Here is a 13,511-nt window from a genome sequence, read left to right as displayed (position 1 = left end):
CTTACTTACAGCTGGTATTTGCTGTGTTAGTGTTTATTGGCTGAGGGCCTTGGGCTAAGGTTCTTGTTTCATTGTACTTCATGGTGATGACTTGTGGTACAATAGAATCATTGGTCATGAAACTGATCTGGCTTGTGTTCCCAGTGTGGTCATCACCTCTATAATTTGGGAGGCATGTAATGGAATTTTTTAACAGTTTCACTTTTTTTTTTTCCTGCTCGGGTGGTCAGCCTGTGAAGGGATATTCCCTCATATTCCCTGCTCCCCCACCAGGCTATTTACAGCAGCATTTGAGAATTCTGAAGGTTTCGTATGGCTTTTGAATACCCTTGAACCCTGCCTGCTGCTTTTGCTGGGGATCAGCATGTTGGCACACATACAGAGTGTGTTTTACCAACAGCCATACCACCCTGAGAACGCCCTATTTTGTCTGATCTCAAAAGTTAAGCAGAGCTGGGCTTGGGTCTTGTCTAGGGTTAAACGACGATATAGGAGGACCACCAAGAGATTTTCACCAAGAGATTTTCACCAAGGCTGGACAGCCACAAGTGACTGTGGGGGACAGTATGAGCAAGCACCTGGGCCAGTGGGCCCCTCCAGTGCTTTGGAACTTCACCTCTGAACAAGTGCAAAATCTGTGAAAATTAGCAGAACACTTAAATGAGGTGTGCTATCATTCTGGCAATACCAGAGAGGGACAAATCACTGCAACATGCTAGGGCTTGGCCTATGCCTACAGAGCACCTCTGGAAAAAGATGTCTCTGGATCTGATGGCAAAGCAACAGACAACACAGCTACTCAACCCCCAAGCACAGCAGCTACGCCAGCCTGAACAACAGACACTGCAGCTGCTCCAACCCTAGTGGCAGACACTGCAGCTGCTCCAGCCACAGTGATAGACACTGCACTTAAACCTAAGGACCAATCCATGCCAATATTGGTTGCCCCTGTAAGCAAGGGGAAAAGCAAACAAAAGCCACAAAGGGCAACTTGTACAGTGAAGAAGATGAAGACCCAATGAACTTACTACAGGGGATAGCATCTGAACAAGAGTTATTAATACATGAATCAGAGGAAGAGGAAGAAGGAGTGGCAGAAAACTCCAACAGACATCTGAGCTTTTGTAGTCAGGTATACAGAGGATCCGAGGCCAGCTATACTCCAACTGAAAAAGAGATACTGGCAGCCTGTGAAGGGGGTTGAGCTGCTTCAGAAGTGATTGGCACTGAAGCACAGCTCTTCCTGGTTGCCCGTGCTGGGCTGGATGTTCAAAGGCAGGGGCTCCCCTACACATCATGCAACCGATGCTACATGGAGTAAGTGGGCTGCACTAATTACACAGCAAGCTCGAATAGGAAATCCCAGTCGTCCAGGAATTCTAGAAGTCATCATCGACTGGCCAGAGGGCAAAGATTTTGGAATGTCACCAGAGGAGGAGGTAATGCGTGCTGAAGAGGCCCCATCATATAATAAACTGTCAGAAAGTGAAAAGCAATATGCCTTGTTTATTGATGGGTCCTGCCATATTGTGGGAAAACATTGAAGATGGAGGGCAGCTGTATGGAGTCCCCTACAACAAGTTGCAGAAACTGCTGAAGGAGAGGGTGAAAGTTGAAAGGTGAAACCCTAACCCTAACCTAACCCTTGAAAGGTGAAAGCCATCCAGCTGGCCTTGGACATTGCTGAATGAGAAAAATGGCCAATACTTTATACTGACTCGTGGATGGTGGCAAATGCCCTGTGGGGGTGATTGAAGCAATGGAAGCAGAGTAACTGGCATGTGGAGGCAAACCCATCTTGCTGCTGCACTGTGTCAAGATATCACTGCCTGGGAGCAGAACCTGGTGGTAAAGGTACACTACGTAGATGCTCATGTACCCAAGAGTCGGGCCACTGAAGAACATCAGAACAACCAACAGATGGGTAAATCTGCTAAGATTGAAGTGGCTCAGATGGACTTAGATTGGCAACATAAGGGTGAATTATTTTTAGCCCTGAGGGCTTATGACACCTCAGGCCATCAAGACAGAGATGCAGCATACAGATAGGCTCATGATTGAGGGGTGGACTTAACAAAGGACACTATTGCCCGGGTTATTCACAAATGTGAAACATGTGCTGCAATTAAGCAAGCCAAGTGGTTAAAGCCTCTCTGGTATGGAGGACGATGGCTGAAGTACAAATATGGGGAGCCCTGACAGATTGATTATATCACACTCCCACCAACCCTCCAAGGCAAGCACCATGTGCTTACCATGGTGGATGCAACCACCGGATGGCTGGAAACATACGCTGTGCCCCACACCACTGCCCAGAACACTATCCTGGGCCTTGAGAAACAGATTTTGTGGTGACACTGCACCCCAGAGAGAAATGAGTCAGACAATGGGACTCATTTCTGGAAGAACCTTAGAGACACTTGGGCCAAAGAGCATTGAGTGGGTATATCACAACCCCTACCATGCACCAGCCTCTGGGAAAATCGAATGGTACAATGGGCTGTTAAAAACTACACTGAGAGCAATGGGTGGAGAGACTTTCAAACATTGGGACACACATTTACCAAAAGCCACCTGATTGGTCAACACCAGAGGATCTGCCAACAGGGCTGGTCCAGCCCAGTCAGAACTTTTACGTACTGTAGAGGGGGATAAAGTTCCTGTGGTGCACATAAAGAATTTGCTGGGGAAGACAGTCTGGGTTATTCCTGCTTCAGGTAAAGTCAAACCCACTCGTGGGATTGCTTTTGCTCAGGGACCTGGATATACTTGTTGGGTAATACAGGAAGATGGGGAAGTCTGATGTATACCTCAAGGGGATTTGTTTTTAGGGAAAAACAGCCAGTGAGTTCAATTATATGACTGCTATATAACACTTATTTAGCCAATCAGCTAAATGCCCATCACCATTCTGGGATTTGAAAAGAAAATATGTGCTGTCATGAACATCAGCGGAGAATAAAGTCATGGGAAAAGCCAGCAGCAGCAGAACTGTCCTCAGGTCACCATGAACTGACCCTGACTTCCCTCCAATCATCACCCCAACAAAGAATGAACTTTGATGAAACCAGATGAGTCCAGCGGTGTCGGCAGCAGGCAACAATCCAACACTACACACCAACTCTCCCGCCCTAAAAGACTGTTATAAGAGATGGAGCCTGACACCATGGACTGAAAGAATTCAGCAAATTTTATGGTTATGGTCCATGGACTAAGAAATTATATCTCTCTTTTTGTGTGTATATGCGAGACAAAAGCAATGGTATCTTGAAAAATGTGCAATCTGAGCATGATGTGAATGATATGGAATAAGGAGTGTATATTATCCTGGGTTCAGCTGTAGCAGTCATTTTTCTCCTCCTTAATAGCTGGTGCTGTGCTGTGTTTTTGACTTTAGTCTGAGAACAGTGCTGATAACACACTGATGTTTTTAGCTGTTGCTAAGTAATGTTTAATTAGCTGGATGGAAGCAGAGACAGGACACCTGACCCAAACTAACCAAAGGGGAATTCCATACCATGGCACATCATGCCCAGTATAGAAACTGGGGGGAGTTACCCAGAAGGCCCAGATCGCTGCTCAGATCGGGTTGGGTATCGGTTGGTGGTATTGTGCATCACTTGTGTTTATTGTTTTCTTTTCCCTTTTTAGTTTTATATTCTCTCCCCTTGTTATTTCCCATAGCATTATTATTTGTGACAGCAGTAGTAGTTTTGTGTTATACCTTAGTTACTGGACTGTTATTATCTCAACTCATGGGATTTACATTCTTTCAATTCTCCTCTCCATCCTCCAGGAGTGGGGGCAGAGGCGAAGAAAGGGGGCGGATCGAGTGAGCGGCTGCGTGGTTCTGAGTTACTGGCTGAGCTTAAATCATGACATTGGTCAAAGAACCTGGGTGTGTGCCAGGGTGGCCACATCTGTCTCCTTCCAGCACCGTTTTTAAAACCCAGCTGTGAGCTCCACAGCCCCTCCAAAGCATTATTCACTGACATGACAGACAGCACTGTTGATAAGGGAGAACCATCACTAACCACACACACCCCCAGTAGTACTTTTGCTGCATAGCCTCTTTGAGCACATCTACATGGATATCGCTGCCTGACAGGAGGTGACCGGCTCCCAAAAAGTATCTTGGCTTGTCTTGGCTCCTTATGCTTGTGCTGGCTGACTACCACCGCCAGTAGAGACATGGACATCTTCTGTGTCACCTCTCCCACCTGAGGGCCTTCTTCCCCTTCCATGGGGAGCATGAGTTGTCATTCAGACACCTCTAAACATTCACACCTCATTGGCATCCCCACCCAGGTTGACTGAGTTGAAGAGCACCTAAGCTGCTCACTGTGACACAGTGAGAAACTCTTGGCAGCCCACGACAGGGGAAAACTAGTTGGCCTTGTGTTAAGCTAGTGAGACAATAAAGGGAAAAACTACCAGGCAAAACACAGGAAAGCAGACCATCAGGATGAAGCAGTGAAGGAGGAAACAGAAGGTGCGGCTGTAACTGAGCTGGGGATGCCTGGTACTGCCAGTCAGAAGCCCTGTTCCTGTGCTGTGCAACCTGCAGCAAGACAAGAAATCCACTTGTGTAACCTGAGGATTGCATTCCTTTTGGATCTGGTGACTGGTTAACTGCTCACCCTCCTGATCAAGCCCAGACTGTACAGGGGCCAAATACCACCTCAGAGATGGTGATGGCACCTTTTCATTCAGGCACCAGTTGGTGATGCTACAAGAAGAGCTGGGTGTCGTGTATTGCGGTGCAGAGTGTGCCAATACTTTCCTAGCCTTTAAGTTTGGAGGGCAACCAGTTGGTTTCAGCACAGCTCAGAGGTTGTGCTACTGCTTCTGCACAAGTGGCATGGGGTCTCTTCTAGTAACAGCACTGGCACGTGGCACAGTGAGAGCCATGTACAGACATGAAGCTGTGCCTTTGCATGAAACTTCCCTTTTTTTTCTTAATTTCCAGTAGGCAATACTGCTGTTTATTCTCCATTTCCTGTCTTTTCCAGCACAGTATCATCAGAGAGCTGTTTAGTTTTATTTTACAGGAGGAAGCTACTGGCCGTAAGCACAAACAGGTTTGCATTCCTCAGGGCCATATCTAGTGCTCGCATCAACTTCTTCCTCAGCACAGCTTCCGCCAAGTTCGTGGGCCCTGCAGGGCCTGTGTTTGTGCCACTGAGCCTCCTGAATTCTTCAGCATAAAGGAATGGTTTTGGCCCCCTCGGTCTGCCTAGGAAGGCAGGAGGGTTTGGGCTGGAAAAATATTTTCTTTACTCCTTAAGCAAAGACATTCTGAGCTTGTCTGCAGTGTGTTAAGTTCCTTTATATGAAACTCATGGGACGCTAACAAAAGCTGCTCCAAGGTGCGCTTTCTGATCCTGCTGCAGTCATTCACTGCAGAGTGAGCTATTTAAGAAAGAACTGAGCTGCAGGGAGGTGCAAGGCTATCACTTTAGCAATTTCAGTGGCACTGAAACCCACCAGAGTAGGGCAAGTCGGCCAGTTGTGATCCTGACATTGCTCAAGGCACTGTGCACTCCAGCCTGGAGCTAAAGAAATCCCAGAGCCACAAATGCTTGAACACACATCCGTGGCCTTGGAATGGAAGTGGTTAAGGTGGTAACCCCCCGCTGTGCACCGGCCTGGTGACCTTTCCTGTCGTGCCACCTACACCCGAGTTGCTGCTGCTTGGAGACGCTCCGCGCAGCACCGAGCAGGGCCGTGTCTGCCCTCACTAGAGCAGGAGGAGCTCCGCAGCCTTCAGCTGAAGGCAGGCCTGGATCTTTCCCCTTCCTTGAGGCGCTGGTGAACCGCTCCTGCCCTACTTGGCGCGGGGGGGGGGGCTGAGGAGAGGTGCGGGGCAGCCCCATCCCGAGGCCGTCCCGGTGCTGCCCTGGCCGTTGCAGCCCAGCGGCAGTTGTTGGGGAGTGGCCGCACCAACGGTTCCCTGGGCGACTGCTGCCTGCCCAGGCTGCCCGCAGCCACCGAGCAGTTCCTGCGGAGCCGGGGAGCGACACTGGACCCTGCACAGAGGGGATCCTGCAGGAGAAGCGTGAGTTGCCCGTGTGCGGGCGGTGCCGGGCCCCTGAGGAGGGAGGAAGGGGTTCCCCTGGCAGCAGGGCCCGGGGCAGGGCTGTGGCAGCGGTGTGGGGCTCGGCAGGGTTTGAACGCGCCTGCTCTAAGAGGGAGGTTGGGGAGGTTACGAGGGGCTTTAGCGGGTTCTAAACTTGCCGTGCAACTTGCAGCGATGGTGGAGACTTGTAGCTTTAGCTGTAGAGCCTGGATAAAGGGAGCCTGGGGGGCAGGGGGGAGAGGCTGAAGCTTGGGTGTCCTTGGTGATCTTCAGCTTGGCACCCAGCCCTGATACATCGGGTTTTCCTGAGCCGTGTCAGGAATTTTAGCTCAGCCCTGGGCATATTTCTTCACTGCTTTCCCAAGTGGTCTGGGCTGTTGTGGCCTAGCACAGCAGGTCCTTCTGCGCAGGCTGAGGACATTCACGCTCTGAACCCAAAATGGAGCTGCCTGTGCCCTGAGAGGGAATGGAGGGGAAATTGCAGCCCCTCCTTCCTTTCTGGGGCAGGTAAAGGGTTGTCTGAGGTGGGGAAGATAGCAGCAGGGGTGGTGGGCTGGAGGTGGGCTGTGTCCGGGTTGCTGTTGAGTCCTGCCTCTCTACGGGATGGTGTGGCTGCTTTCTTAGTGCTGCTCCTTTTCTCCTCCTATGGGCTCTAGGGATGTGGAGTTGTGGGGCTGTGAAAGAGCCTTGCTCCATGCCTAGAGGGGAGGGGAAGCTGCTAGCCTGGAATGGGGGTGTGGAGAGTGGAAGCCCACTGGGACAAGCACTGTGCACATGAGGAACAGGACTCACTTCAAGAAAAGTGAAATTACAGTTTAGACAGTTGGGACAAATGATCCAGTTATTCTCAAAACCCAGTAATAAATCACTGAAATCCATATGAATGTTGCATGAAAATGAAGATGCAAAGTACCATTTCCTTCCTTCTGTTCCTACCAAAAAACTGTCAAAGAGTACTAAGGGGCAGTTTGGAGATGAATAGAGATCTGCTTGATATTTCCAGTAAATGGGGTTCTGTAATGGAAGGTGAGAAGTGCCAGCAGGTTCTGGTGTCTCTTTGTGGCTTGTGGGACTGGAGTAATAGCAAAAGGCTGTTTTCGCTTGGGGACTGTTTGTTCTGGGGTTTTACTTCTATGATCTTAACTCAGGTACTTAAATATGGCATTATCATGAAACAGGGTGGGGAGGCCCTATGTTCTCCGCTTATGAAGTGTGCCACAGCCAGAGACACAGGTGTATCCTTGGGTCTGCCGTGACTGAGATTCTGGATTGTGAAAGTCCCATTTTCACTCCTTCCAGGCGATCTCTGAGATACGGCTACTGTCAAGATGCTCCAGTCCATGAGGTCCTCCACAAAGGCTGGTAGATTCCAGAGCAAAGTGATGGCACCTCGTAATCTTGAGCTAGTCAGAGAATCAGAGGAGTCTGGAACTGTAAGTACATGCTACAGGCCAGGAAGGAGCTGTGTTGAGGTTGGAAACTCCCTATGTCCCTCATGTACCTGCCCCTGTTGTCTAGCAGCACTGTGAAGCTAGACACTACCTCCCCATCTCTTTGCTGCAATGCTTGTGGAGGAGGTGTCAATCACGGTGCAGTAGGTGATGGACTGTGTCCTGCTTCAGGGATAGTCCAGAGTCTTGCCTGGGTGTGCCACTGGAGCAAAGTTAAATGAACGTACTGGGAATTGCACTGGAGTAGCTGAAACATGAGTGTGTCCTTCTGTCCATCCTCTTTCTGTGGGCAGTCATACCTTCTGTCATGTAGGCATAGTTGCCAGTGCTTCTCTGGCCATACCTGCCCTCCAGGCAGCTGGGCATGTGGTGGGCTGCCCAAGCTCTGCCTCAAAGCTTGAGACACATGGCTGGTCCCAGATGGAAAAACTGTTTTGGAACCTCTTCTGTCTCCTATCCTGTGTGGAGGACAGATCCAGCCCTGCAAGCAGCAGTGGAGTCAGGGCAATTCCTGCGTCCCATTCACAAATGTCCCTTTTGCTGACTGGAGCCCACTAGACTGTCAGTGACCTAGTGGTGAGGCTGTGTCAAGGAGATACCTCTGTATACTTCAGGGGAGACGTCTGTGAGGCCAGAACAGAGAGAAAACAAGTGCTAATTAAAAAGAGATCACTACAACCCGTTCCTCTTCATCTCAGTCACAGAATCATAGAATCATAGAACAGTTTGGGTTGGAGAGGACCTTCAGGTCACCTAGTTCCAACCCCCTGCCATCGGCAGGGACACCTCTCACTAGACTATGTCACCTTGTCCAACCTGGACTTGAACATTGACAGGGAGGGAGCAGTCCTGCCACAACACTGCTTTTCTGCTATCCTCTGATTCACCCAACAGTGACATCTCCGTGCGTGTGTTGGTTGTGAGTGTTGTGCAAGGATGAAGTTAGGGGATTTTTGGGAACTCCTCCCTGATCCCTGCAGAGGTCACTGGCTCAATCCATCAAAACTGAAGAGGAAACAAACGCCTGAAGAGGAAGGTCACGAAGAAGAGAAGGTAATGGTACAGAGGCACTTGATGAGAGCACATGTATTCCACTCAAAATCGTTGATTTACTGATGTTAAATATTTCAGGAGGTAACTTCCAGGACTGTCCTTTGGCTGTGATCACAAACTATTCATCAGTGGCACTTGAACAAGGAAAGCCTTTCTAAGCAAAGGTGTTTCTGTAGCTTTTGATGGTGTTTTCTGTTTCAGCTGACTCCCTCTGCCTTCCTGAAGGAGATGTCTCTCAGCACTGAGGAGAGGCTGGCCAGCACTCGGAAGATGAGGCGGCCCCAGATTATCCAGCTTCAGGACATGAGTGAAACCTCAGATGGAAAGGTAACCTTTTCCTGCCCTTTCCCTTGCTGTTTGATGTAACATTTGAAGAAGATGTGTGCTTGTGACAGGCTTGCCCCCATCTTATCTAAAGAGCTCGGTGACTAGGTCCTGTTGTAATTTCAAACTGGTGGTGGTGTAATTCCCTGCATTGGGGGAAAGGTAAAACATTCTTCTCCAGTGAGAGTCTGGGACCAGTGCAGCTGGAAGAAGGGAAAACCAGCTCAAAGTAATGCCTCTGCTCTGGAAGCATTTGCTGTTTGTGTATTCAGACATGCTTCTGCAGTAGTATTGAATAAAACAGCAATAATAGAATACACTAAAGCTTCCATTTAAAGCTCATGGAAAAAGAAGATACCAAGTCCAGTCTTAGTTCAGTTGCCCAATAATGCTGATAAAAGAGGTGAACCTTATCACTATCCAGCATTCACCTCATTGGTCTTTTTCCTAATTACTGTGTTACTTCCTTTTTGGTCTTACATCCTCTGGTACTTCTGTCTTCTTACTTGTTTCTAGGCTCTATACAGAAATAAAGACATTTGGGCATGTCTGGGACTTATTCTCACTCTCTGAGAGAAAAGATCATGCCCAATTGTTTCCCTGTGGAGTCTCATTTAAACTCTTGGGTTTTGCTTCCTCTATGAGGGTTCGTGGCTCTTTCAGTAAGTCTCTGGAGCTGAATGACCCCATTAGCAGAGGGCTCTGCTGGAGGTAAGCACTGCCTTGCATTTTGCAGAAGGAAACCTAAATAAACACCCACCAAAAGAGCTTCTTAGTTTAAACCTGTTCAGCATGGTCCTGAAACATCTGATCAGTTCAGAAGACGGGTGGGTGCTCTGCCATCTCCTTCATGTAAGCTGGGCACGTGTACTCACCAAGAAGACTGTACTTCACTGGAGATCAATGTAGGATTCTCATTCATTAACATATTTCCCAGCATCTGACCCTCTCACTGCTGTGTCTTGCATCTCCAGTTCTCAGCAGTTGACCTGGACAAGAGCTTGTTTCAGCCTTTCCCGTCAGAGGTGGTGTTTCAGAACTACCTTCCCTGCGAGGTCTGTGAAGTGCCGCTGATTCTGAGGAACAAAGACAAGGTAAGTGCTGGGACATGGAGGTTTAACACTGTGGTGGAAGAGGAGAGCAGTGGAATCCACACACTATACAGCATATCAAGTTATCTGCTCCAGCACAGCACATCCAGAATAAAATGTCTCACCACTTTTATTTTGCAAGATGGTAGAAATCTTCCTGTGCTGCAGATTCTCTCTCTGATTTTGGCCATGCATTGGTGGTATCTAACCCAAAGCAACTTTCTAGGCAGCATGCTTCCTGTTGAAATCCCTAGATTGATGGGAATGTTGAGGGCTATATAATTCTTACCTGCTTGGGTGTTTTACCTAGAGTATGGACCATGTGCTGCTGGTTCCTTTGTTAATCTTGGTTTCTGGCAGGGCAGTTTTCCTCTCTCAGCCTGTCTAGCTGCCTCTGTGCATCTTACTGTCCACCTTATGGTGGAATAAGTTATAATTCGTGGCATTAGCACCCCAGGAAAGGTATTTTCAAACAGCAGTGGAAACAGAATGATTTAGTGGACGCAGTGGGGAGGACTTCACATGTCATTTTAGGCTCCTGCTAAGCTTAATTCAGTTGTGCTCAGGTTTTTCTGAAAGTGCGTGTCTCTCGGCTTTGCCTTTAGAGAGCCAGAGCACAGCCAGGGCAGTGTGCATTTTGGTCAATCTTTGCTGTAGGTATCCACTTTTCTTATTAAAATGGGCCTCAGTTTCTCTTTTTCTACTGCTCTGCTTCACTCCTTCTAAGTCTTTTGGCTTCAGCTGTTCCATTATCCATGTAAAATGTTTGTCTTTGGCAAGTACCAGCTAGCAGGTGAACAGTTAATTTGCTTCCCTAAGTGGAAAAGAACATCTGCATTAATATTCCTGCTATTCCCCAGTAAAAAGTTATATATGTGTACAGCTGCACCTTGGGATTTCTGTACCCTGTAAAAGGGAGGCAATGTGTGAACTGTTGATTTTATCCAAAATTCTGAAAAAAAAAAACAAAACCCAATCTTCTGAAGCCAGTAAGACCTCCACCGTTGGACAGCACTGGTGTAAAAGTAAGATTGGCTCTAAGGAAAATTCTTGGCATATTTAAGTACACAAAGATAGAGATGATAATCCCAAGAGAGGCTATGATGTTCTCCCTTTGCTGGCTTTTGGTAATGTCCTGGAGAAAAGTAACACTGTGCTCTGGATCAAAGTTTTCTCACCAGTTTCCCAGATTCCTCTGAATCTTACTGCATGGTAACCTGAGGTTGTCTGCACCATAAAAATCCAGCTAACTGCAAAGTATATTCCAAATAGAGGCTTACTCTGTAAGCACTCCGTCTCAGAAGTGCTTCATTATGTACTTGCTGCTCTTACTTGTGTGCTGTAAAATTCTTTCCTGTCTTCAGGCTGCTTCTCAACACCCTCAGAGATGTTCTGTGTGGCTTTTGATGAAGATCATTGCAACCTGTGCTCATCTCTCAGGGGACCTGGTGACTAAAATGCTTGTCTGTAGTAGTGAAATTGACTCCTGGAGTTCACCACAGCAGGGCATTACTGGGAGCAAAGGGCCTCTGGAGAGCTCAGGACTGCCTTGGCCATGGGTTATCAGGCTCGGGTAGGTGATGCAGAATGAGCCTCCATGTTTTCCAAGCCTCGTGTGGGTTTGTTGTTTATCATAGAATTATGGAATGTTTGGGGTTGGAAGGGATCTCTAAAGGTCATCTAGTCCAAACCCCCCTGCAATGAGCACGGACATCTTCAACTAGAGCAGGTTGCCTTATCAGTGAAGCTGCCTGTCAGTCAAACCTGTTTCAGACTTTCTGAGATGAGACTTGAACTCAGGGGTTGATATCTGTGTGCTAGGAGGTGCCTGCTTACTGTCTCCATGCATTTGTGTCCTGGGTTCAGCTATAACAGTCATTTTTCTCCTTCTTAGTATGGTGCAGTGCTTGGTTTTGACTTTCAGCCTGGGAACAGCGCTGGTAACACTGAGGTTTTTAATTGTTGCTAAGTAATGTTTACTCTGACCAAGGACTTTCTCAGTCTCATGCTTTGCCAAGGAGGAGGGGAAGCTGGAAGAAAGCAGAGACAGGACACCTGACCCAAAGTAGCCAAAGGGCTATTCCATACTGTAGCACGTAATGCCCAGTATATAAATGGGGGGGAGTTACCCCAAAGACCCAGATTGCTGCTCGGGTCGGGCTGAGTATCAGTTGGCAGGTGGTGACCAATTGTATTCTCTTCACTTGTTATTTCCCTTATTATTTTTATTACTGGTGGTGGCAGTAGTGGTTTTGTGTTATACCTTAGTTACTGGACTGTTCTTATCTTAACCCATGGATTTCACATTCTTTCAATTCTCCTCTCCATCCCTCTGGGAGTGAGGGAGGAAAGAGGTGGTGAGTGAGCAAGTGGCTGTGCGGCTTTGAGTTACCGGCTGGGCTTAAACCACACTAATGTGGTATTCCAGAGGGCAGGAACTTGCAGCAGGGTGCCTGCAGGGATGCCTGGCTGTCGGGAGAAATTCCCAAAAGTCTGGCTTTGCTGCAGTGACAGCTGCCTGACTGAAAGCACCAGGCCACAAGAGCCTCTGGGGAGTTGAGACTGGCTTTTCATAATGAAATGACACTGAGTCAGTGCTGTCACCTATCTCAAGGCATAAAATTCCTTTGAAGCCCATAATTGATAGGTACAGCCTGGGGGTTTGTCTGGCTTTCCATCATTTAGGCAAGTTGACTGCTCTCATTTTCTGCTTCAGCCTTTTCTTTTAGTGTATTGCGTTTTTCCTTTGCTTCTTTACACCCCACTTTAAATTCTCTTAGCTATCCCCTTCTTTCTGAGGTTGGCTTTTTATCTTGCTATGCTCCTCCTTTTGCTCTTCAGGTTTACTTCTATTCCCAGTAAGGCCACAAAGTCTGTGGTCTCCTTCTCTTGCTGGTCTGCTGGCATGACTAGCACAACAGCTTGACTTCCCCACTCAAACCTGGTATATTAGAAGTGAGTTTCTTCCTCCAGTACAGCACATACTGTTTTGCCTTCAGATAAGATATTCCCCCTCTAGAGGCATGGGTGTGTACAAGCAGAAGCAAGCAGGTTCTTTGGGCTCGTTGAATATACAGATGACTTGATTCAGGTATTTCACCTCTGTGTTGCTGGTGTATTACATGGTGTGATGTATATGCTGGTATGAAAGAAGCTGCTTGGTGCTTCTTTCACAGCAGTGTATTGCCCTGCTGCCTCTGGCCTAGAATGTTTTGGCCAGGCAGAAGGTGTTCAAGTCTACCCTTGTGTACTGTTACCTGAAAATGTTTTGGAAAGGTGGTTAAGGAAGGATGTCACCAGGGCATGGCCAAGTCTCCTCTCCCCATGTTTGCACAAGTGGCAAAGTGATAGTTTCATGTCTGCCCTGCAGGTTCCTCGGTTGGTGAAGCTCGTCTTGGAAAACTCACCTTATTTCAAGTTGATCAGCCCCGATGGTGGGAGCCATAAGGTAGCACCTGGCATGTCTTCAACCTTCCGCATTATTTTCACCCCTGAGGAGAACAAGGTGAGCCT

The 13,511-nt window shown here is 48.0% G+C and overlaps 1 protein-coding gene across 1 annotated transcript in view; it reads left to right on the top strand.

Annotated features, from left to right (window-relative positions):
- The first annotated feature begins 5,922 nt into the window (after positions 1 to 5,922).
- Positions 5,923 to 13,511, top strand: part of LOC133279001 (hydrocephalus-inducing protein homolog) — a 106,759-nt gene continuing 99,170 nt past the window's right edge. The window contains exons 1-5 of the mRNA XM_061472342.1: positions 5,923 to 6,058; positions 7,379 to 7,512; positions 8,785 to 8,910; positions 9,882 to 10,001; positions 13,369 to 13,503. Coding sequence (XP_061328326.1) covers positions 7,408 to 7,512; positions 8,785 to 8,910; positions 9,882 to 10,001; positions 13,369 to 13,503 — 486 coding nt within the window. The 5' untranslated portion in view covers positions 5,923 to 6,058; positions 7,379 to 7,407. The remainder of the gene's footprint in view (positions 6,059 to 7,378; positions 7,513 to 8,784; positions 8,911 to 9,881; positions 10,002 to 13,368; positions 13,504 to 13,511) is intronic.

This window comes from Pezoporus flaviventris, unplaced genomic scaffold (assembly GCF_033815535.1).
Source record: "Pezoporus flaviventris isolate CSIRO_AGI_PZ_B2104156 unplaced genomic scaffold, CSIRO_AGI_Pfla_v1 ptg000070l, whole genome shotgun sequence".
NCBI lineage: Eukaryota > Metazoa > Chordata > Aves > Psittaciformes > Psittacidae > Pezoporus > Pezoporus flaviventris.
The sequence above is the reverse complement of the archived record's forward strand: the minus strand, read 5'-3'. Positions and strand labels throughout refer to the sequence as shown.